Source organism: Hippoglossus stenolepis, chromosome 20 (assembly GCF_022539355.2).
Source record: "Hippoglossus stenolepis isolate QCI-W04-F060 chromosome 20, HSTE1.2, whole genome shotgun sequence".
Taxonomy (NCBI): Eukaryota; Metazoa; Chordata; class Actinopteri; order Pleuronectiformes; family Pleuronectidae; genus Hippoglossus; species Hippoglossus stenolepis.
The window spans coordinates 6,749,943-6,770,640 of record NC_061502.1 but is presented as its reverse complement, the minus strand read 5'-3'; the positions used below and the strand labels follow the sequence as shown (position 1 = coordinate 6,770,640).

The following is a 20,698-nucleotide window of genomic DNA, read 5'->3' as shown; positions in this document are numbered from 1 at the left end:
GATTCATCGCGTAACTGTAGAGTTCCAGACCAAACTCTACAGTTTTAGTTTCATTATTTATTTATTTATTATTATCATTTTGGTGTGTGTGTGTGTTTGAGAGACTTCTCTATTTCCTTTTTTGTCCACATTTGTATATGTATTATGGTAAGATTTATGTTTGTAAATTAGGGATGTCTTGTATCCAGAATGTATTGGCAAGACACAGAAATTAAAAAAGTATTTAGTATTTATGTATGTATAACAGAAAGTATTTAGTTATGTATAGAAAAAATGAATCTCATTTTTTGAATGATCTGTTATTGAGTATTTATCACATATGTGGGTCTTTCAGAGGACTGAGTCCGAGGAGCAGGGCCTGACTCTGGAGGAGTGGCTTCCCTCTGCTTGGATCACAGACACGGTCCCCCGGAGATGTCCTTACATACCCCAGATGGGAGACGAGGTACAGGCAGCCAGTCTCTGTTACAATGTCCTCGACTCATGTTTGCTCACACCAAAAACACAGGCTCATGTTTTACATAACAACAAGATTAGAAGTGTACAGCAAAGACAGTGCCCCCATGAGGCTAGGATGGTCATGACATGTTGGGGGCCTGACATTGCCATGCCCAGGAGCTAAAACATCTCAAATATGTTGCCATTTGTTTTATATTATGAATAGACTTTCATACTCTACAGTCAAGAAATGTACCAGAAAGATAAATTGTAGTGTTGTTGGAACATTTCTGAAACATTCAGAGGATGCAGGTTGTGACATATGAACCACATGTTTTTGTTTACAGCACAGCGACATTAGCGTGAGACCCTTTTTGCCAAAATTGATTAAATCTGTCTGGCGTCTCCTACATGTGCGTCACCTCTTTTTAACCCGGATATATATATATATATATATATATATATATATATTCTGTACCATGTAAGAAATGTCATGGAGATTCCAACTCACTCGCTGTGTTTTATTATATTTTATTATATCTTTATTATATGGAAATGTTTTTGCTGGATTCTTACATGGGCTCACTCAAACCTTTTACCAGGGACTTGTCAGGAAAAGTTCCGTAAAGTGTCCGGAGCACCTGACTCTGACATTTGTGTTCTCACATACAGCCCCTCTGCAGAAATTCAGGAAAATGTCTGGGCGTCGTTGCATGTCTAAAGGCAGCTTGTGTGTGTGTGCGCAGGTATACTACTTCCGACAGGGACATGAAGCCTATGTGGAGATGGCCAAACAGAAGAAGATTTACAGCATCAATCCTAAGAAGCAGCCGTGGCACAAGATGGAGCTTCGGGTAAGAAGCAGTTTGACAGAGACAGATATAAGAGTCTCTGAAGAGAGACGCCGCTCTTACATCTTATGTATCTGTAGATTTATAGTGTCTCTTTACTCGTCTACCCACAACCACTGAGGAGGAGCTTATAATAAACATCACAGTGCAAAAATCACTCCAGGCTTCACACAGAGCAACTATACTTGGACAGTTAAGACGATAACAATGTCACTCATTAAGAACACAAAAGTAAAGATCACAGGGAAAAACTTGAAACTGAATCTTGAAAACCTGTCTGATAGATATGCAGCAAATATTTGATGTTGGATCCTGTTGTCTTGATGTGACATTCAGGTTCTGTAGTATTGTCGGTGACATTCCTTTTGTAGGGCTGCTGAATTTCCAAAATAATGGATAGAAAGACCAGTGGTAATACGCAGCTGCAACCTTCTTGCCCCTACCTCAATCATAACCATCACAACTGCATAAACCCAATTCTTAACCTAATCTTAACCTAGTTCAAACCCATACAATAAAAATGTCCTCACTGTGTTAGGTCTAATCATAGCCTGTATATAAAGATGGCCGACGGGTCTCCACCTCCCCCCACCATCCAGATATGAAGCAAAAATATCCTGGATACAAACTCTGCCTTCTTGCGCATTTGGGAGGCAGAGTCGGCGCACTACTGTTTTAGGGATGGAGGTTCAGTCGACAGGTCTCATCGATACAAACGCTTGACCAGTCATGGGTCAGTCTTAGCTGTCTACAGTATAATGACATTTCATCCCGTTTTTATAGCATTTAAAATATAATAATAAAATACTATACCAGAAATATAACCACTTGAACCAACACAGTGTGTTAGGCACTACCTTAAATGATAGAAACCGTATTTGGGAAAAAATAATTTTACATATACTTTGACTTCTCAGTTTGGCTCATGTCCCATCTACTAACATGGAGGTGACTAGACGTATACTGCAGCCAGCCACCAGGTGGCGACCAAGATGCCTTGTCTTTACTTTACGGGAGCTTTTATATTGTCCATCTTTATATACAGTCAATGTGTTTAATAGTAAAAACCGTCCTCACACTCGTCTAGTTTCACTCTCACATGGACTTGAATCCTTTTCTCTGTCCTAAAAATGTGTTTCCACTAAAAGAGAAATGTCTGCTGAGTACAGACAGTTTCATCCCTGAAACTGTCTCTGAAACACCATCGAACACTTGTCTTAAAAGCAACAACTTATCAGATTGTTTTATACTTGTTGTATTTTTCATTTCTTTCCCACGAGGAAGGAGAAATAGCAATTTCAGTGCAGATGGCAGACCTTAATGCATCGCCGGCACAGTGTGCATCTTCAGGATTGTGTTGCCTGTAGCGTGTGAAATGCAGCATCCTCTTCTATATCATTCTTTTTTTGGTGGTTTTAACAACACGGCAAATCACCTGTCTCTTGTATCACTTTTCTCAGCTGGGAAAACCTGGTAAAATGTAGCATTGCCAACACCCTCTCTTAACCAACAGAAATGACACTAATAAGACAATCTATCAATAATAATGATAACTAGAGAATTGTTATTATTCCCAAATGTGCTCTAATCTCGTGCGTTGGCATCACGACTTGCAGACAGTGATTAGACATGATGTGCACTGATGATGTTTGTCTTCGACTGATGTTATTTGTTCTTTTTACCTGTGGTTTTCAGGAGCAGGAGTTGATGAAGATAGTTGGCATCAAGTACGAGGTTGGCTTGCCCACGCTGTGCTGTCTTAAACTTTCCTTCCTGGACCCTGACACCGGCAAACTCACCGGAGGATCCTTCTCCATGAAGTAAGCATCTCTACTTTGTCTCCACACAAGAGCCTCAGCCTCAGTTGTTTAATGACACTGCAAATCAAACAGGAGACACATCTCAACTTTTAACACTTGTTAGACAGTACATATGCTGGTTCACTGTGTGCCATACCCAGTATTAATATTAACTTCTTAATTCACACATTCATTTTGACAATTTGTCTAAAACTCAGATTTTCAAAGCTAAACTCTTAAGTGTTCTGTTTTGTTTAAATAGGACAATCATTTCCTAAATTGATTATCATCTTGACTACAGCCCAATCTGATACGGATATTAGTTTTTAAATATAAAAGAGTTCCTGATACCGATATATCAGCTGATGTATATTTATTAAGAAATAGTTTGGGAATGATTCCGAAGATGTCATTATCAAAACCTTATAACAAAGAAATATAATAACAACATTCACATTTTCCTGCATTGTTTATTTTTTAGAATAAAAGTTGTCATATCAGCGCATATTGGCAAACATAAACGCTGATACCCATATGTCAGTGAAAGGCTGATATCGGCTGATATTATCGTTTAACCAATATATAGGTCAGGCTCTACTCTTGATTCAAGAAAAGACAGGTCTCATTAAACATTAAAGCATTGAATTTGACATTGTTAAATACAGAATGTTTGAGAATGTTAAACTATTCTTCTATAAACTCTGTGTTCCTGATCTCTTGTACCCTGTTAATATGGATGTTGTCACTGCTTTCTTGTAGTAATTTGTGAACATTTCTCTTTAGATACCACGACATGCCTGATGTAATCGACTTCCTGGTGTTGCGGCAGCAGTATGACAATGCCAGAAATAGACAGTGGAGTATAGGTAAGCAGCTTTTGTCTCTGCGCCCCCTGACAAACCAGAAACATGTGCATTATTTAAAGCACAAAGACACAATCGTTTTCTAGCTCAATTCATGAACTCACCTTCTTTTTTGCAAACAGCTAAACATCCCTGTGATGTCTGTGTAGGTGACAGGTTTCGGTCAGTGATAGATGATGCCTGGTGGTTTGGGACCATTGAGAGCCAGGAGCCCTACCAGACCCAGTATCCTGACAGCCTGTTCCAGTGCTACAATGTCTGGTATGAACACATCTTGGGATTGATTCACTCTATTTGTAGTGGGGTTTCAGGTCAAATCCCATTAAAAGTACAGAACACAACCTTTTTCCCATTTCAATAACATCAAACCAAGCATCTGTTTGACTGCATTACCCCCACATGACAAACACAGGCAGAAGGGGTAAGACAAATATTGTACAGTGTCACATTGTGTTTTGCTTTTAATAGAGATACTAATAGTGATAGTGACACATATTTTTGCGATAGTTGCAGCGCTGCAAATTATTGCCAAAAAATGTTTTCAGCCACTGGAAACAACACAATAAAATGTGATGTGTTGAAAATGTAAATTCACTCATAGACCCTGTTCAGATCTGGTATTAACATCCGTCCTGATCGGATCACAAGTGGTCAGCGCTAAGCACACAATGAACCAAACGACACACACTGACACACATGCAAACACATTGGACACATCTGTAAACTCACTGGGTAAAACCAACATCATTCTGGTCCAAGCAAACCAAAATAAAATGAGATCCGATCACAAGTGGACACAGGAGACACATTCAGGACTCATGTTATAACCAGGTGTGGACACAAACTTAACACTGTCTCCTAGTGGTCGGATGTCTCAGGACGGACGTTAATACCAGGTGTGAACAGGGAAATACAGAACATAAATATGGATAGAAATCTTGAATTTTAATCTTTTAGTGATACATTCATTATTCTTGTTTTATGCACACTGATGCAGCATTAATTTGCTAAATTAGAAACCTAATGATATAATTATTCCGAGGTCCCATGACTCTAAAATCCTTTGAAAATGCTGCTAAAATTTGGTGAGATTATTTTTCAGGAATCATTTTGTCTCAGCTCCACCTTTGCCTAGTGTACAGGTGGTTTCTGGGTACAAGGAGTGTCTTGATTTCAAGGCCTGACTTTTCTCAGAGGACTAATGCAATAAGACATCTCATTAAAAGGTTTTACATTTAACAGGAGTTAGTCTGCTTGAACAAATCCATTAGAATGCAGACAAATAGCTGCCTGTGATGTTGCCGTCATTACCTCCTCATTATCTGTATAAACACTTTGTAGCTCGAATCTGTCAAGAAACTCCATCAAACTATCCTGGACGACACTTCTGAATTGTTGATATTTACAATGACGCCAACTAACGCTGCCCTTTGCTTTGTATTGATCGACTTTCACTGAAAGTTGCAAGACGTTCCAAATTGAAACATTTATCGCCATGTTATCTGTTGAGAGTTGTTTTGCTTCTCTCTCAACACTGATCACAGATTATTTGAAAAACCTTGTCAATGAAATCCACTTTAGGTTGTGGGAAAGGAACGTCTATGCTTTAAAACACAGCACGTCGAGTAAGATATGTAAAATGGTTAAGAAATGACAAGACGAAGATGTGAATGTCGATGATTCATATCAAAACTATTTCTCATCCAGCTGGGACAATGGAGACACGGAGAAGATGAGTCCTTGGGATATGGAGATGATCCCTGATGACGGTGGGTCATCTAAAACACACCCACACAGACTCAGACATACACACAATACAAACTAAGCTGAACAATTTCTTTCCTAAAAAAATAAAATTCTGAAAGTTTTACAATCTTCTTTTTGTAGCCACGTTCCCTGACGAGTTGGGCCTGAGCGTCCCCCTGGTAGAAGACGAGCAGAAGGAGCTGCTTTACGTCCCTATGGACGGAGAATGGGGCTCCGAAACACGCATAGACGAGTGTGAACGCATCATCAAAGCCATCGACCAGATCTGCACGCTCGGTATGACGTCACCGAGCGCCCTGCAATTTAAACAGTCTGCTTATAGGGATGTGAAGTGAGGCCACAGGGCCCATTTCTCGTTAAGAGGTGACTCCTCACAACATGAGTCACGGCTCTGAGCCCATCAACAGAGCCTCAGATCACCATATGTTAAAAGGAATAAGCTGCTAGCACATTGAGCCAGGTATTGAGGCGCTTGCTCAAACCTGTTAAGTGATGTAATGTTATATTAGACACAGACAAAAGTGTGGCAAACCTCCCAATTGAAGAAAGCTGGTCTGAGGGCTCCCTCTAGTGACAGTTTGTGGAAAAGACACAATTGCGAACATTTGGCACAAGTAATCCTTCTAGATCTCTCTCTGTTACCCATGCGCCTCATGCTGCAGCTGGCACAGACAGGATAATAATTTAGATGCATTTTGAACATCAAAATTTAAGGTAGGAATATTTAAAAAAGGTAGGAAAATGGATAAAAGTTAATATTGCTATTGTAATGTCTGAGAGTAATTCATAGATCTAGAGGAAGATCTGGCATATTTAGGGGACTGATATTTATGAGTGTGGGCAATTACTTACTGATCCAGATAAGAATCTGGACCTCGTGAATTTAAATGTAGTTTTACAAGGGGAATGTTGGGCCTTGGTGGAGGTATGAGCTCTCTTAACACCCCTCTAGTCTTGAAACTGGTTTGTACTGTAAACTCAGCTGTTACAGCTGATGTGTCCCAGGATTAATCCTCTCTTCACCTGTGTTTTCTCCACGTATCCCACTTGCCAACCCTCAGATGTAGCGGCGCCATTTGCCTTTCCAGTGGACCACCAGGCTTACCCCACATACTGCACAGTAGTGGCCTATGTCACTGACCTCAGCACTATGCGCGAAAGGCTGGTGAACCGCTTCTACAGGTAACATCCATTAACTTGTGCTTTAATAAAAGAGACGGCAGAAGATACGGACTTTGAGTATGGTAGAAAGAAAATTGTAAACACGCTCTGCAAATGTGTGTTTTCCTCTCAGACGACTGTCCTCACTGATGTGGGAGGTTCGTTACATTGAACACAACGCGCAAACGTTCAACGAGCCTGGATCCTTCATCGTCACTACCGCCAAGTTCGTCTCTGACCTCATGCTGCAATTTATTAAGTGAGTGTGTTAAATGTGTATCTTTCACTCACAAGCCTGCATTTTGTTTCAGAAGAAAATTTTATCGACAAAAAAGGGGGAAACGTTCTCTGCCCAGAGTCGATCAACAAAATGTCTATCTGTTATAAAGAAAAACAAAAATGCTATTTGACATAATTTCTTTTGTGAACAATTTTTCATGTCTCACAACATTTGATCTGTCAGATGTGAATTTATTCCTGCTCATTCTTCTCTTTTTTTCTCTTGTTCAGGGACCCAAGTCTGACCGACCTCATGCCCCTGTACAAAACTATGAAGAAGGCAACTTTCTCTGACTCTGAAGATGAGGTGTGTTTTCGTATGAACATAGTTTTTTTTATCCTGATTAAATAAAAGGTTGGTATTGATTACGTGATTTGTCACCAGGACTGCCCCCATTAGTTGTGTAAAAAAACAAACAAATAATTGTGCCACTCTGTGCCACAGAGAGTTTAATCAAACAACGTTTAGATGCAGAGAGGGATCTTCATCAGGGTTTGTGTGCAGGCTTTTCCTTTGTTTTTGTTGAACCACCTGCACCTTGTGATAAGCGTTTAGTATTTTCTCCTTAAAAAAAACAATTATCAAGATTTGTATCATTAAATGTATTGTTTGTGGTTTGATGCCGAAATAGCTCAGTTGGGAGAGCGTTAGACTGAAGATCTAAAGGTCCTTGGTTCGATCCCGGGTTTCGGCAGCTGATGAGCTGTCACTCCTTCAGCCTTTATGTCCCTAAGAGTCTTGGACGATGTTTATCTAAAATGGATATCTTTAGACCCTACGTGTTATCGAGACCATATCAAAACAAAGTCCTGCTCATCACTCAACGTCACCCCCGCGCATACAACTTCTGCTCCTACTTTTAGGCGCTACATGTAGTAAATCAATACTTTTGATATGACTATTTCTTCACTAATGGATTGTTTTGTTTTTTTCTCTGGTTGGCTTTGACTTGAGCTGCTTTCAGACATGCAGTAAACTCCAGATATTCTCCTGAAATTATCAGGAGGGGCTGTATGTGAGAACCTAAATCACAGCATCAGAGGCTCTGGAGATTTTCCTGCCAGCCTCCGTATAAAAAGTCCAGATAATGTCGGAGTTGAGCAGAATACAGCAGGATTATGTCCACAGAATTCCCCACGAGGGCATGGGCACGTTGATGATGTTTCTGAAAAGCGACAGAGGCAAAACTGAACCAGGGATTTGCCTGTTGTTGTGAACTCTGAACTGGACAATCTCACACTTTTTTATTTGTGAATGAGCTCTTATTTTAGCAGACAAGTTGTGCTGCCATTTTGTGCCAGGACAGGTTGTGCTTTCACTGGCTGGAATTGTATATTTGAACAGAACAGAAGTCAAGCAGTCAGATTCTGGTCTTAAATCAGTTTTGACCAAATATTAGTAACTGGTTTTTGGCTTCATTGAAGAGGACAGAACACATAATGTGATTTGTGCTTTCAGTAGATTTACTTTGGCAGTTCCAAGTCTTCTGGCTGGTTTATGAAATAATGTTATGCTGCTTTTTGTTCCAGAGCAGCCTATAATAAAATTAAATTGGTCACATGGTCATTTACCCTTTTTCTTATGTAGGATGAGGAGGAGGAGGATGAAGATACTAATACTCCTGGAACGTCCACACGAAACCATAAGGTAGAATATCTCACAGCATCTGCACGATCCTAGACATTCCACCCTGCTTTCTGAAAACCAACTCTGACCTTTCACTTTTCACATGGGGCGTTAGTGCACTGTCACATAATCCAGAGGCTTGTTTTTTTTTTAATCAGCTACTTCATTGTGTTTTGTCATTCTCTCTGTAGAGACGTCCACCGATGCAGCGCCGACTGCGAACCCGACCTCCTTCCTACGACCCTCATGCATGGAGGGGGCGCTGTAAGGAGCTGCTGGACCTGCTCTTTCAGTGCGAAGACTCCGAGCCCTTCAGAGAACCCGTGGACCTACAGGAATACCCGGTACATAACGCAACAGTAGTCCTTTAAATTACTTTATTATGGCGCACACGTGTGAACTCAACAAACAAAACGAAACCCTTTTGGCTATGATCACAGTTTAGCTGAATTTGCATTTTCACTCCCATATGCTGGTCCTTGAGTCTTTCTGAAATGTCCGATGCATAAGTGGCTGCAATTCAATCACACGAGTGGTGGTATTTGAGGTGAAATGAGAGTTTGGTGTAAAGAAGAAAAAAGCCTCTCCTTTCTGTAACTGAAATGAAAACCCATTGAAAGTGAATGACACACGGCTTGAGTGGAATAGTTTTCTCTTATTCACAGAAGAAGGGTGCAATTCCTTTGCTGGTCGTTTTTTTTCTCATTACTGTCTATCCTGTTCACATCACTGCTTCTCTCAGGATTACCTGCAAATAGTTGAGTCTCCAATGGACTTTGGAACCGTTCTCAACACGCTAAAAGAAGGAAAGTACCAGTCTCCCATCCAGCTCAGCAAAGACGTGCGGCTCATTTTCAGCAATTCCAAAGCGTACACGCCCAGTAAGAAGTCTCGGGTGAGACATGCACACACACACACACACACACACACACACACACACACACACACACACACACACACACACACACACACACACACACACACACACACACACACACTCACATACAATTCACGCATTTCTGCTTTACAAGTTCAACAATTGATTCATCCTTTACCGCCTCTTCAGATCTACAGTATGAGTCTGAGGCTTTCTGCTCTATTTGAGGAGCATGTCAGCCCCATCTTGGCCGATTACAAGGCTATCCACGGCCTGACAGGAAAACTGACCAGACAGGGCACGGACAGACAGACGCGACACACGACAGACAGACAGACGAGGCACGCCATGAAGAGGAGGAGGAGGAGGAGCGAGTCTCCCCAAAGCAGCACTGCATCCAGGTAGAAGGAAGGACATTTATCTCTTTGATTGTAGCTCTTTCGGTGCATTGGATTTGATAGTTTGTCTTCTCTCCTCCCTTGCTGCGTTTAGCCCAGAAAGGAAGAGACGTGTATCATCTAGGGTGACGGCAAAAAGGGAGCCGTCACCAGCTCCACCACGAAGTTCCTCCCTGAGACAGAGCGTTCCACAGAAGCAGCCGCCCCAGCTTGTCAACGGGAAGGCGGATACACCGGCTGGCGGGCGAACACGCAGCGCAGCACGCCATTCTGCACATTCTCCGCCTGCCGCCTCCTCATCGCATAATTCCACGAGCAACACAACAGGTGAGAGCGTGCTGTAATAGCACAGCGCTTGGAGTAGCATCACATGATAAACCTGGGGGCTGCTGAGAAATGTCGTTTGTGAAGGATAACAGGGAATTTTCTACAAATATCTAATCAAGAATTTATCACAACTCATAATGAAATTTACTTAAAATATTATATATCTCTCTTCCACCTTCAGAGTCGACTCGTTCGCTGAGGACTCACACCTCCGTGTCAGCTTCAACGCCACCGGTCTCTGAAAAGGGGACTCCCACTCCAGCTGCAGAAAGTAGCATTGGAGGAAGCACCCGGCGGAAACTCAGGACACCTGTACGACACACGCCTGGTAAGAGATGGTACCTCTTAGGTGTGATGCTTTATGATTAATGTTAAAAATGTAATATTTAGTGTCACCTGCCTATTACTAATTCCTTTGTTCTGTGACTGAATGTCCTTCCCTCAGGCTCTCTTGTCAGCCCTTCATCTCAGAACACAGCCCACCTGAATGGCCACAGTAGTCATGTGACCCTCGGCATGGGGAAGAGGGGGCGGAAGTCCAGAATAGACCCACCGGTGAGTCCTCCAGAGGTCACGACGCCGGCGAGCCCCTCTAGACCTCAAGATCGCCCCCCTGGCAAGAAGAGAGGCCGGAAGAGCAAGCAGGAGCTGGAGGAGATGAGAAGGAGCAGTAACCGCAGGAGCTCCACCCCCGATGAGGAGCTCGACCACTCCACAGGAGACGAAGGCGGGGCATCTTCTGCACAGGAAACATCTGTGCTGTCAGACTCTGGCGTGCCATCGACGCCTAGACGGCGCGGCCGGCCCCGATTGGTACGAACTGATGAATCAACTCCTCCCGCGGAGTCACCGGAGCCCTCACCGCTGAGGAGGAGCAGCAGAAGAGCCAATGAGGAGGTGACCGCTCCTCCACAGACCGCCCCTCAGCGATCCAATCGCAGGGAGTCTCCAAAGGAGGAGGAAGGTGAGGGTGAAGGGGGGTCCATGCGCACACGTAACCAGGGGCGACGGTCAGCCTGGTACATGGAGGAGGACTCTGAGGAGGAGCAGAGGCAGCTGCTGTTTGAGGACTCATCGATCACCTTCGGCACCTCCTCGAAGGGACGCGTCCGCAAGCTGACAGAGAAGGCCAAAGCCAACCTGATTGGCTGGTAACAGAACACACATGCAGGATGTGAGGAGGAGGCCGACTGCCCTGACGTCTTTGCAGTTGATGAGTAGGGGGCTATCTAGGAAGTCATGTTGCTGTTGTATGCATTTCTGTGCACGTACGTGTGTGTATATGTCTGAACGGCCACTGGCTCAGCTGCTGCTATTTGAAGCTGTGACTACGGAGAGACAACAGCGCAGTGGTCTGTCCAATTCTACTTCCTCTCAGCCCAGTGAGCCCATCACTATGGCAACCAGTGGCTTTCAGCATGTTCTTCTGTTCGAGCTCCTCTGACGTTACTGGTCCATGTTGGATCTGATAAGACGCTCGTCGACTCCCGTGTCGGTGGTGTTGTGACCTGCCTCTGTCCAGTGATCGACTCTTTGCCCCGGTCTCACCTGAAACACTTCTGGGTGTCACAGACTGGACGGAGTTTTAGTACTTGAAAAAGTCCTCGAAGAGATGGATGCATCTCGTCTCTTTACTATTTCAGAGAAACTTTTCAAGTGTCTCAGCTAGGAGGAAAAAAGTCGCCCGCTGAATTTAAATTGTTCGGTCTGTGATGGACGACAGACCGAGCACTGGCTGACAACATCTTTCGCCCCTGTCATCATTGTTCCTGTTCTTTTTTTTCTTTTATACAACCCTTTCTTGGCTTTTTCTAAGATTTGTACGTAACGATCGGCTCTCTGTTTTGGAAGTCTTACACATTGGCTGACCTGAGCGTGTCTGTCTGTGCTAAAATACCAAATGGTGTACCTGTATAGGTACTGTAGATCTGCAGGCTCTGTTTACTATTGGGGTGTGTGTGTGTGTGTGTGAGTTTTGTTTTGCATGTTAGAAAGAGGAAGCATCACTTTTTTTCCCAGAAGCTGTTTTTACTGTGAGGAGGTGAAAAAGGATGCATGGGTGAAAGGGTTCATTTTAGATCACGTTTCAATGCGTCCTCAACATTAGCAATACCTTGTGCCTTTATGTCTTTGGAGTGTGTGCGTGCGTGTGTGTGTGTGTATGAGCGTGCTTGGCCTCTGCCCTGCAAAGTACATGTGCCTGTATGTGTGTGAACTTATGTTGTGTGCGCAACTGAAGGAGTGTGTGTGTTTTATAACACAACTGAGTGTGTCACTTCCACTTTCAGTGTACAAACAGTGGCATACAGTTTGATCGTTTCTGAAACCTCTCAAAGAAAATGTATTTATAGCAGTTTGAAAAAAAGAAGACTTTACTCTTGTTGTGAACATACCATTATTCATGTCAGTATATTATCCTATAACCAACCTATTGTCAGTTTATACCTAAGGTACAGCGAGCGGAGCTTTGGGCGACTAGCTTTGAGATGCACTTATCACAGAGCGGTTATCAATGCAGTCGTAGGGAGCGAGTAACCCTGTGTATTTTAAAACTGTTAACATATAAAAGGAACTTTTTTAAAAGGTTGATGTTTCTATGGTCACCACACACGTGCGTGCGCACACACACACACACACACACACACACACACACACACACACACACACACACACACACACACACACACACACACACACACAAGTATGTCTTGCATGTTTTAGCACTTTCTCATCAACAGGATGGAGCCAGATCAAACCGATGTGGACTGAGTTTGGATGGAGAGAGAGAGAGAGAGAGAGAGAGAGAGAGAGAGAGAGAGAGAGAGAGAGAGAGAGAGAGAGAGAGAGAGAGAGAGAGAGAGAGAGAGAGAGAGAGACATACATCTTTCTGATGGTGTGCCTTCGCTACTCTGGCATAATATCCTCGCTTTCTCCATTTTGGGGCCTTTTGTCTTTGCTTTCTTCATTTTTCCCCGGACTTCCTGGTTCCGCTCGTCGCCGGGTTCAGTGAATCACACTGGACCTGACGAGCTGGTGTGGGAGGCAGAGGAAAGACAGAAAAATGAACAGTCAGACAGGAGACAAACATATTATGTCACTCTCTCTCTCTGTGGACACCGAATGGACTGCATTTCTACAGATGGCGTCATCTGCTCCACTTGTAACATAATTTCTGTTTCCTCCCCAGCACAGAGCAAGTGAATGCTGAAATGTGACACTTGTGGGGGTTGACTGGGGAAAACTTGGTGGTAGCATCTCCACACATCTGATTAATTTCACGTCTTCCTTGTCACATATTACTCAACGTATATCTCATCTGTTTATCATTGTTTTTGTTGATGCCAAATTCTGTGTTTGGGCACTGAACTTTTAGAACAAGGCTTTTGAATGTTTTTAGTTTAACTGTCTCTACTGTGAGTGTGTCGAGCTCGTGTGTCAAAGGTTTGTCCGACTGTGTCCTCGCCATAGCGGACAATGTTGAAGTGGCTGGATCTGTGGAGTGATACCGCTGGACTGGTTGTTCTACACTCTGCCGCAATTATCTGACGTTCAAAACTTACATTTCATTATTTTCCGGTCACGTTTCACTGACACTTTGTTTATATTGTGTATATGAAGAGCTTTATTCCATGACCTACAACGGAGACATTGTCTCCCATGACTCTTTACATCAAAGTTAATGTTATTATTGTTTTGTTTTGTTTTTTTTAATTAGGAAGCTAATCATTTTGCCCAGAAATGTATTTCCTTTGTGGGCAGCAATTCTGTTGATTTTAAGTGTTCGTTAATGACTGTCATCATAAAATCGATCTATTGTCTCCTCATAGGTAAATTACATATATGCAGAATATATCATGATGATTAGAGTTTGGAACAAAATTTTCTACCCAGGCTTTTCAAAGCTGAAATATGAGCTCACTTGTAAAAATGTTTACATGCGCAGGTCTGCAGCTTATAAACACGGCTCATGAGAATCCCAGGTGTTTGAGGATATTGACAAGTATCTAGACATTTTGAATTAGCCATGATTTCTTTTTGGCTTTCTTTGGCCTGCTTGGTAAGAGCATTGTATCCCATGTTAATAATGAGATAAGGAGGGGTGTGCAGTATTTATCTGTTAAACTCCCACTGAAATTCAGTCAAATTATGAAAGAGTTCATCATATGAAAATGGACATTGAACTTTTTTAGTCTACTACCGTCTGCTCCTTTGAATCAAAGCACCCACATTGCCTGTATTTTTTGAAAAGTAAAAGTAAAAGAGCTGATTTAGTGTTGCTGATCAGGTGACCTGAACCATGATAGTGATTATGTAAAACCTCTAATCATTACAAAGGGGCCTTAAAATCAAGTTCCTGGTTATTAGCCAGACATTTTTTATTAATTTATTCTTATGCTCTCAGACACACATGTAGTCTGTAGTTCTTCACAGAGTGGACCTCATTAGGTTTTGGTGTCAGTGTTTTCCACCATGACTCAGCTCCTCAGGTCAGCCCTCTTACTTTTACCAGACCCCCCAACTGTGTTTTGATGCTAATGTACACATGCATCCATTCACCTCGGGCCTGTGCTAAATGTGTGGCAGAGTTGTGCAGTTTGTGGCCTCTGATCAGGCACCACAGTCTTAGGTCAGAGGTTAAAGGTCATAGTGTGTGCATATGTGTGTGTGTGTGTGTGCGTGTATGAAGTGGCTGCATGTGAGCCACTGGGAAGCATTTTTGGGACGTTTTTTTAAGTTTTAAAGGGACGTGGGCTGGAAAAGAAGAGAACAGGAGGGGAAGGGGTCTGTTTCACATGAACTGAGTGACCAGGATGTCTTTGTCAGTTTGGATACTTTTTATATATAAAAGAATTCATGCAAAAAAGAAGCATAAAGCTAGAATGTATGTGTAGGGGAGTACTGCTGTCCTGTTAGTTAATACCAATATTTTAAGTAAATAAAAAGTTGTGTTTCCATATCTACTTTTACTTCCTGTTTATTTTTTGAGATCATTTCAAAAATATATTTTTTTAAAGATATAAATTCATTTTATTTAGATAAGCAAGCGCTAAAGTTTTGCTCTGACGATAGTGAGTGGTGTGAGGCATTGTGTTTTCAGGTTGTCTGTCCGAGAACATGATATCTTGAGAATGCCTTCAGGGATTTTTTAAAAACTTGGAACGAACGTCTATTTGGACTCATGGATGAACTAATCAGATTTTGGTGGGAAAGGACAAAGTCGCTGTGACCATGACATCATGACATCTCAGGAAAACCTCCAGGAAATCCTTAAAGGTTTGGTACGGATGCTCACTTGGATCCATGGATAAACTGGTGGTCAAAGGTCAAAAGTTACAGTGATCTTATAAACACACTTTTGCTCTTGTGAATGCAACATCATTGGAACACCTGGAGGGAACGTTTTTTTTTCAAATTTTGCACAACTATTAACTTATTTTTGGCCTCTTAAATATGATTTCTCAAGTTTGCCTTGAGGGAATTTCTTCATATTTTCTCAATTTGACTAACTGATTACATTTCAGAGGCCAAAGGAAGAGGTCATGGTGACCTCATATTGATGTGGGGAAAACAATATGTAAACTGAAACTGCATTGGTCAGAGGAGGCAAACAATTCTAGGAATAAAAGTTAAAATTGGGATCTGGAAAGAAAAGCAGATTTTCTTCAACATAAAATAAAGTCAAATGTAGCAGTGCTATAAAGTAACTTATTTTAAAAAATCAACAGACTTCATTAACTACAAACTCTGCCATCTAGTGTTATGAAAGCGTCACTGGGTCACAAACAATCGCGGGTTCGACTCCGTCCTGACGTGTCGAGCCGCTAAAGGTCCGCACGTGGGTCCGTGGCCTGCTGTGATTGGACAGAAATCACCGGCTCGTGATGTGGACAGAAATGTAGATAAACAGGTGGAGGGTTTATGTAAATAACAAGAGGAGTGAAAGTGTTTGTTCTGCTTCCTGTGCCACAATGTGTGGAGGGTAGCAGGAGGAAACACTGTGGATTTAACACGAGGTAAGAGACACGATTGCGGATGTTTCCTGGTTTATTTCCTCTAAGTTCGTGCAGCAGCACGTGTTGTTCGTCTACTTTGAAACCACCATGTTGATCCATGTTGAACATCAGCAGACGAGTTGCCCCTTCACGCCGGAAGCTGTCCATCACAGGAGGGTCTCAGCTCATACACAGCTCGGCCCCGCAGCCTCCTGACGCGCGTGGCCGTCTCCGGGTGTCGGGAGCGCGCTCACCATGCCCCAGATGTCGACCGCCACGGTGCTGCAGATCGCGCTCCTGTTTTCCGCCGTGCCCGCGCAGTACCTCATCTCCCGGTGGAGCGGCTCGTCCGCGGTGCAGCGCTACCACGCCACTACGCGGTAGGTGTGATCCCGCCGCAGAGAGAAACAGGTCCCCTCTGTGCGTCAGTCAGCTGCACTGTGATGTCACGGGACCACTGTGAAGTAAGGAAATGTGAAGGAAGCATCAAACTGTTGTGTCCTGATTCTGTGGTTTCACTTTTCAGGTTGCTTAGGATTTGGAAAGAGTGGAGAGGCTCCTACCTCAATGGCACTGCGTGGATGGACTGGGCAAACCAACACATGTCTAATGTCATGTGAGTGTAGCAACTGTGACCCATGCTCAGACATGTGCTGTTTGTTTATTTTTTATACTCTGTTTGTTTCATACTGACGTAGGAGCCCTTAGCATTCTGAATTACATTGGTGAGCAGGATGCAATGTTATCTTGTTGTGTGTGGCCTGAATGATATTAAAGTAAATATTGATCTTTATTCTCTGTTTTCATTTTCATTCAAGCAGGAAGTGAACTCTAATGTTTCCAGTTCTTGTAGGAGTCAAACAGGGAAACCAACACTCAACTTGTTTTCATGCTGAGACTGACAATATTTCTGCTTTTCCTAAAGGTCTCTGGTTGGTTTGGAACAGGAGGAAACAAGTGCCCCGCCTCCAGTAGAGACTCTGCTTTATGGCAACGACCAGGGCTTCTTTGGAGGTTTGTCTGTAGATGTTTATACAGTATTCAGCAAGTTGGGGTTTGTAGACATATTCAGAGTCTACGATGAATCACTTGTCATCTTAAATCTTGCTAGCATCAATAAACACAAGACAATTTGGAATGGTGCTATGTGGATGCAATGATAAAAAAAAAAAATCCTGAAACTGCATATGCAAAGTGGTCTTTCCTTGCCCGAGCCACATTCCTTCACCAAGTTTAGTGTGAATCAGTTCAGTACTTTTACACAATCTTACACAAACAAACCAACAAACAGTAAAACGAACCTCAGTAGCAGAAGTTTGTGTGTATTTGTATTTAAAAATAGGCTTTATTAAGTCTTATTGCTCATACAAAACTCTGAATTGTGCAAAACCTAACTTAGTTGGTAACACACAACGAAAAATATATAATAAACATACAAAAATCTAAAACATATCTGATGCAATGCTACCCTGACTATCTTCAAGAATTGTTTTTAATAAGCACCTATGTTCAAGTGAAAATTCCTCTCAAGTAAAATGTGTCTCACACCATTCTCTCTATTTATTTTTTTCTTCATTTCTTCAGCATCCACAGAAGTGCGCAGCCCCCGGCCTCCGTTTGTGTTTCTACGAGTGGGCGAGGTGGTGATGGAGAGGAAGGGTCACATGGTCGGGGTGGTGGTGAGCTGGGACCCTGAGCTGCGAGCCCCTCTTGAGTGGATCAAGAGGATGTATTCTGGCCCTGAGGTTAGCAGCTGGAACTTTTACTCCCCACCTCTCCACGATGTTCTGTTTGACACACACTTTGTTGAGAACCTAAAACTCAGCCAGTTCAAGGAGTTCTGTGAATGTGTGTGTGTGTGTGTGTGTGTGTGTGTGCAGGGCACCACAGCAGAGAAGACACCCCATTACAAGGTATTGTTCAGCGGACCTGGAGCCACCTCACTGCTAGTTGCATATTTGCCACAGACACAACTGGAGCGCATCACTGGGATGAAGGTAAGTACTGGAAACGCAGTACTGGAATTGACAACACATACACACACAATCAGACACACCAAACTTTGTCCTGGACTCACTGTTGGATGTTTCCAGCCGGACGTCCCCACCTTGGAGAATTACTTCACACATTTTGATGGCGAGCGGTTCATCATGCAGCCCTGGCTCAGAGAGATCTTCCCTGAAGACGAGGTCAGCGATGCCTGACTGCTTGCTCTCAGATCCATCCAGCTGAGGCTTTCATTTCCTTCCTTCTGAGGCCGATCACAGAGCTTGTGTTCAGGTGTTATGATCAAATGTAGAATTTAAATCTCTTTCATTGGTTTTGAAAAGATATACTTGAATGTTGGGCGTGTTAAAGGTGACCAATTATTTTGAAAATCAGCTGTATATATATTTTCAATGTACATGACAGTGTTGGCTACTGCACTTTGAATCTACTGCAACTATGCAATAAAAGGTGTTAAAGTGTGACAGTGAGCTCTTTGGTTTCATGAGTGAATGACAAGTGTCTTTTAGAATTTTTTCCTGCTTCTGTCTTTGAGGCTGAAGTAGACGGACACCCGCGAGGACGCTGTGATTGTGGGTAGAGCGCTGTGTCCTCTGCCTCCATTCTCCACATCCTCATTCCTCCACTCCCTTGTCTCGTCCTCTCTGACCAGCACAGGGTTTCCCAGACTTTGTCCCAGCAGCTGACTGATTTCCCTGGCCTTCTGCTGAGCATTTTCAACTGCGGATACACACACTCGCTTCCTGAAACACAGACCAATTCACACTTCTGATTCAACAAGCTAATGTGATGCATTCAAGAAGTCTTAGATGTGCTGAGGAGACGTGTGCTGTGTTCTTTCCTACCTCAGTTGACCCAGGCACTCTGCACTGTGGTAGAACTGTGGCGTTCCCACACAGACACTCTTGTCCAGCTTCTCCAGCAGGACACTGCAAAGCTGCTCCATCTTCTCAAAGTCTGAGAAGGTGACCACGACCTATGGGAACATTTTATTACACTGTCAGATACAACGTAACAAACAAACAACATATGCTGTTGGGTCAATTATAAATGAACAGTATCATAAAACATTTTTAATCATTAGTGTCCAATACTAATACAAATACTAAATACTCCACCTCTGCATCCATGCGATACAGGTCCTCCTCTCTGGAGAGAAACCTCCTCACTGAAGCATCTGTCTCACTGATGCCATGTTGTCTGAGCAGAATTAATAAATATAAATATATTATATAATACACTGATTGTACTAATAAACCTGTACGCTAAGACGTAAGTGAAATGAGCTGCTGCACTTCAAAATCTGAAAAACTTGAGTTCAACTACTTTTCCTAGAAATAAGAGCAGGGCAATAAAACATAACAATACAGTACATAACAATAGTAATTGCAATATAATTTTCACCAATATCAATATAACAAAAGTATATAAATATACTGCTTATGCATTGTGTAAGCACAGTGAGGAGGTACAACACATAATTGATCTACCTCAGATTTGTGTTTGTCATTCTCTGCTCATAAAGAATAGTTTTTAAACACACAAGTTCAATAACTCATAATAAATATGAATGTGACATTTATTGTGATTAATCTATATTGACTGAAATGAGAGTAGAGTACTACTGAGTACTGGCACTACCTGTGGTGGAAAGTACTTCTACTCAACTGCAGTACTCTTGCAATTTGTTATTAACTTCTACCACCACTGGCTACGACTTCAATAGTCTACATTCAATAAATAGAGCAACACAACAGCTCAATCAACTTTAAAGCTGGATGTATTAGCTCTTACTGGGATTCTGCTGCTACCACAGCTAACACATCTCCATCGGTCAGCCCTGTAGCCTCTGTGTATACTACACGTAGCAGCTAGCTAGCATTAGCCTCGTGTGACTCATTACTTGTACTGGTACTACAGTGTTTTTACCTGAGAGACTGTAAAATGTACTCGAGTCTCCGTGACACGCTGCTGGTCACCTCGGTCACTGACTCCTTGATGCTGCCCACACTCACCCGGACAGAGGCTCTGTCCGCCGGGCAGCACACCTCCGCTGTGCCGGTCACCTGGAGCTCCCTCACACGGTTACCGGGACTCTGTCGGTTCACTGTTCGTACATCCGGCCCCTGCTCCTTCTCGTTACCGCCGAAATCACGACCTGTAGCCGGTTGCACCGCTGCGAAGCCTCGGTTCAGACTGTCCATGGTTGGAGACGGGACAACCAACTTCCCGCTGCTATGGCAATGGACGCAATGCCCGTTGGGATATGTAGGCCACTTCCGCCAAAGAACTACAGAGGGTTTTTAGTCAG

The 20,698-nt window shown here is 42.9% G+C and overlaps 3 protein-coding genes and 1 non-coding gene across 6 annotated transcripts in view; 3 read left to right on the top strand and 1 right to left on the bottom strand.

The window, feature by feature from the left end:
• The window catches only part of LOC118099791 (pleckstrin homology domain interacting protein), a 40,846-nt gene extending 25,498 nt beyond the window's left edge, over window positions 1-15,348 (top strand). For both annotated transcript variants that reach the window (XM_035144567.2, XM_047337967.1), the window contains exons 24-40: window positions 335-445; window positions 1,185-1,292; window positions 2,985-3,109; window positions 3,872-3,954; window positions 4,101-4,212; window positions 5,659-5,720; window positions 5,839-5,994; window positions 6,780-6,900; window positions 7,013-7,138; window positions 7,390-7,465; window positions 8,747-8,806; window positions 8,977-9,129; window positions 9,528-9,680; window positions 9,852-10,063; window positions 10,155-10,387; window positions 10,569-10,715; window positions 10,833-15,348. In XM_035144567.2, the coding sequence (XP_035000458.1) occupies window positions 335-445; window positions 1,185-1,292; window positions 2,985-3,109; window positions 3,872-3,954; window positions 4,101-4,212; window positions 5,659-5,720; window positions 5,839-5,994; window positions 6,780-6,900; window positions 7,013-7,138; window positions 7,390-7,465; window positions 8,747-8,806; window positions 8,977-9,129; window positions 9,528-9,680; window positions 9,852-10,063; window positions 10,155-10,387; window positions 10,569-10,715; window positions 10,833-11,542 (2,748 nt within the window). In that variant the 3' untranslated portion in view covers window positions 11,543-15,348. The remainder of the gene's footprint in view (window positions 1-334; window positions 446-1,184; window positions 1,293-2,984; window positions 3,110-3,871; window positions 3,955-4,100; window positions 4,213-5,658; window positions 5,721-5,838; window positions 5,995-6,779; window positions 6,901-7,012; window positions 7,139-7,389; window positions 7,466-8,746; window positions 8,807-8,976; window positions 9,130-9,527; window positions 9,681-9,851; window positions 10,064-10,154; window positions 10,388-10,568; window positions 10,716-10,832) is intronic.
• On the top strand, window positions 7,781-7,853 carry trnaf-gaa. The gene has a single exon. It is a non-coding gene; the product is annotated as a tRNA-Phe (tRNA).
• An 824-nt stretch (window positions 15,349-16,172) lies between the features above and the next one.
• Window positions 16,173-18,851, top strand: si:dkey-261l7.2 (uncharacterized protein LOC569751 homolog). Of its 2 annotated transcripts, none has more exons than XM_035144572.2 (7): window positions 16,173-16,401; window positions 16,516-16,760; window positions 16,907-16,996; window positions 17,306-17,394; window positions 17,965-18,125; window positions 18,261-18,377; window positions 18,474-18,851. In XM_035144572.2, the coding sequence occupies exons 2-7, from the start codon at window positions 16,636-16,638 to the stop codon at window positions 18,582-18,584; spliced, it is 693 nt and encodes a 230-aa protein (XP_035000463.2). In that variant the 5' UTR covers window positions 16,173-16,401; window positions 16,516-16,635; the 3' UTR covers window positions 18,585-18,851. The 2 variants fall into 2 exon arrangements, with proteins under 2 accessions (XP_035000463.2, XP_035000462.2); XM_035144571.2 differs by having other exon boundaries at window positions 16,174-16,401; window positions 16,513-16,760.
• irak1bp1 (interleukin-1 receptor-associated kinase 1 binding protein 1) lies at window positions 17,706-20,654 on the bottom strand. Its single transcript, XM_035144570.2, has 4 exons — window positions 20,317-20,654; window positions 19,506-19,587; window positions 19,233-19,363; window positions 17,706-19,130 (listed from the first exon to the last, which is right to left on the bottom strand). The coding sequence occupies exons 1-4, from the start codon at window positions 20,589-20,591 to the stop codon at window positions 18,893-18,895; spliced, it is 726 nt and encodes a 241-aa protein (XP_035000461.2). The 5' UTR covers window positions 20,592-20,654; the 3' UTR covers window positions 17,706-18,892.
• Between the last annotated feature and the right edge of the window lie 44 nt (window positions 20,655-20,698).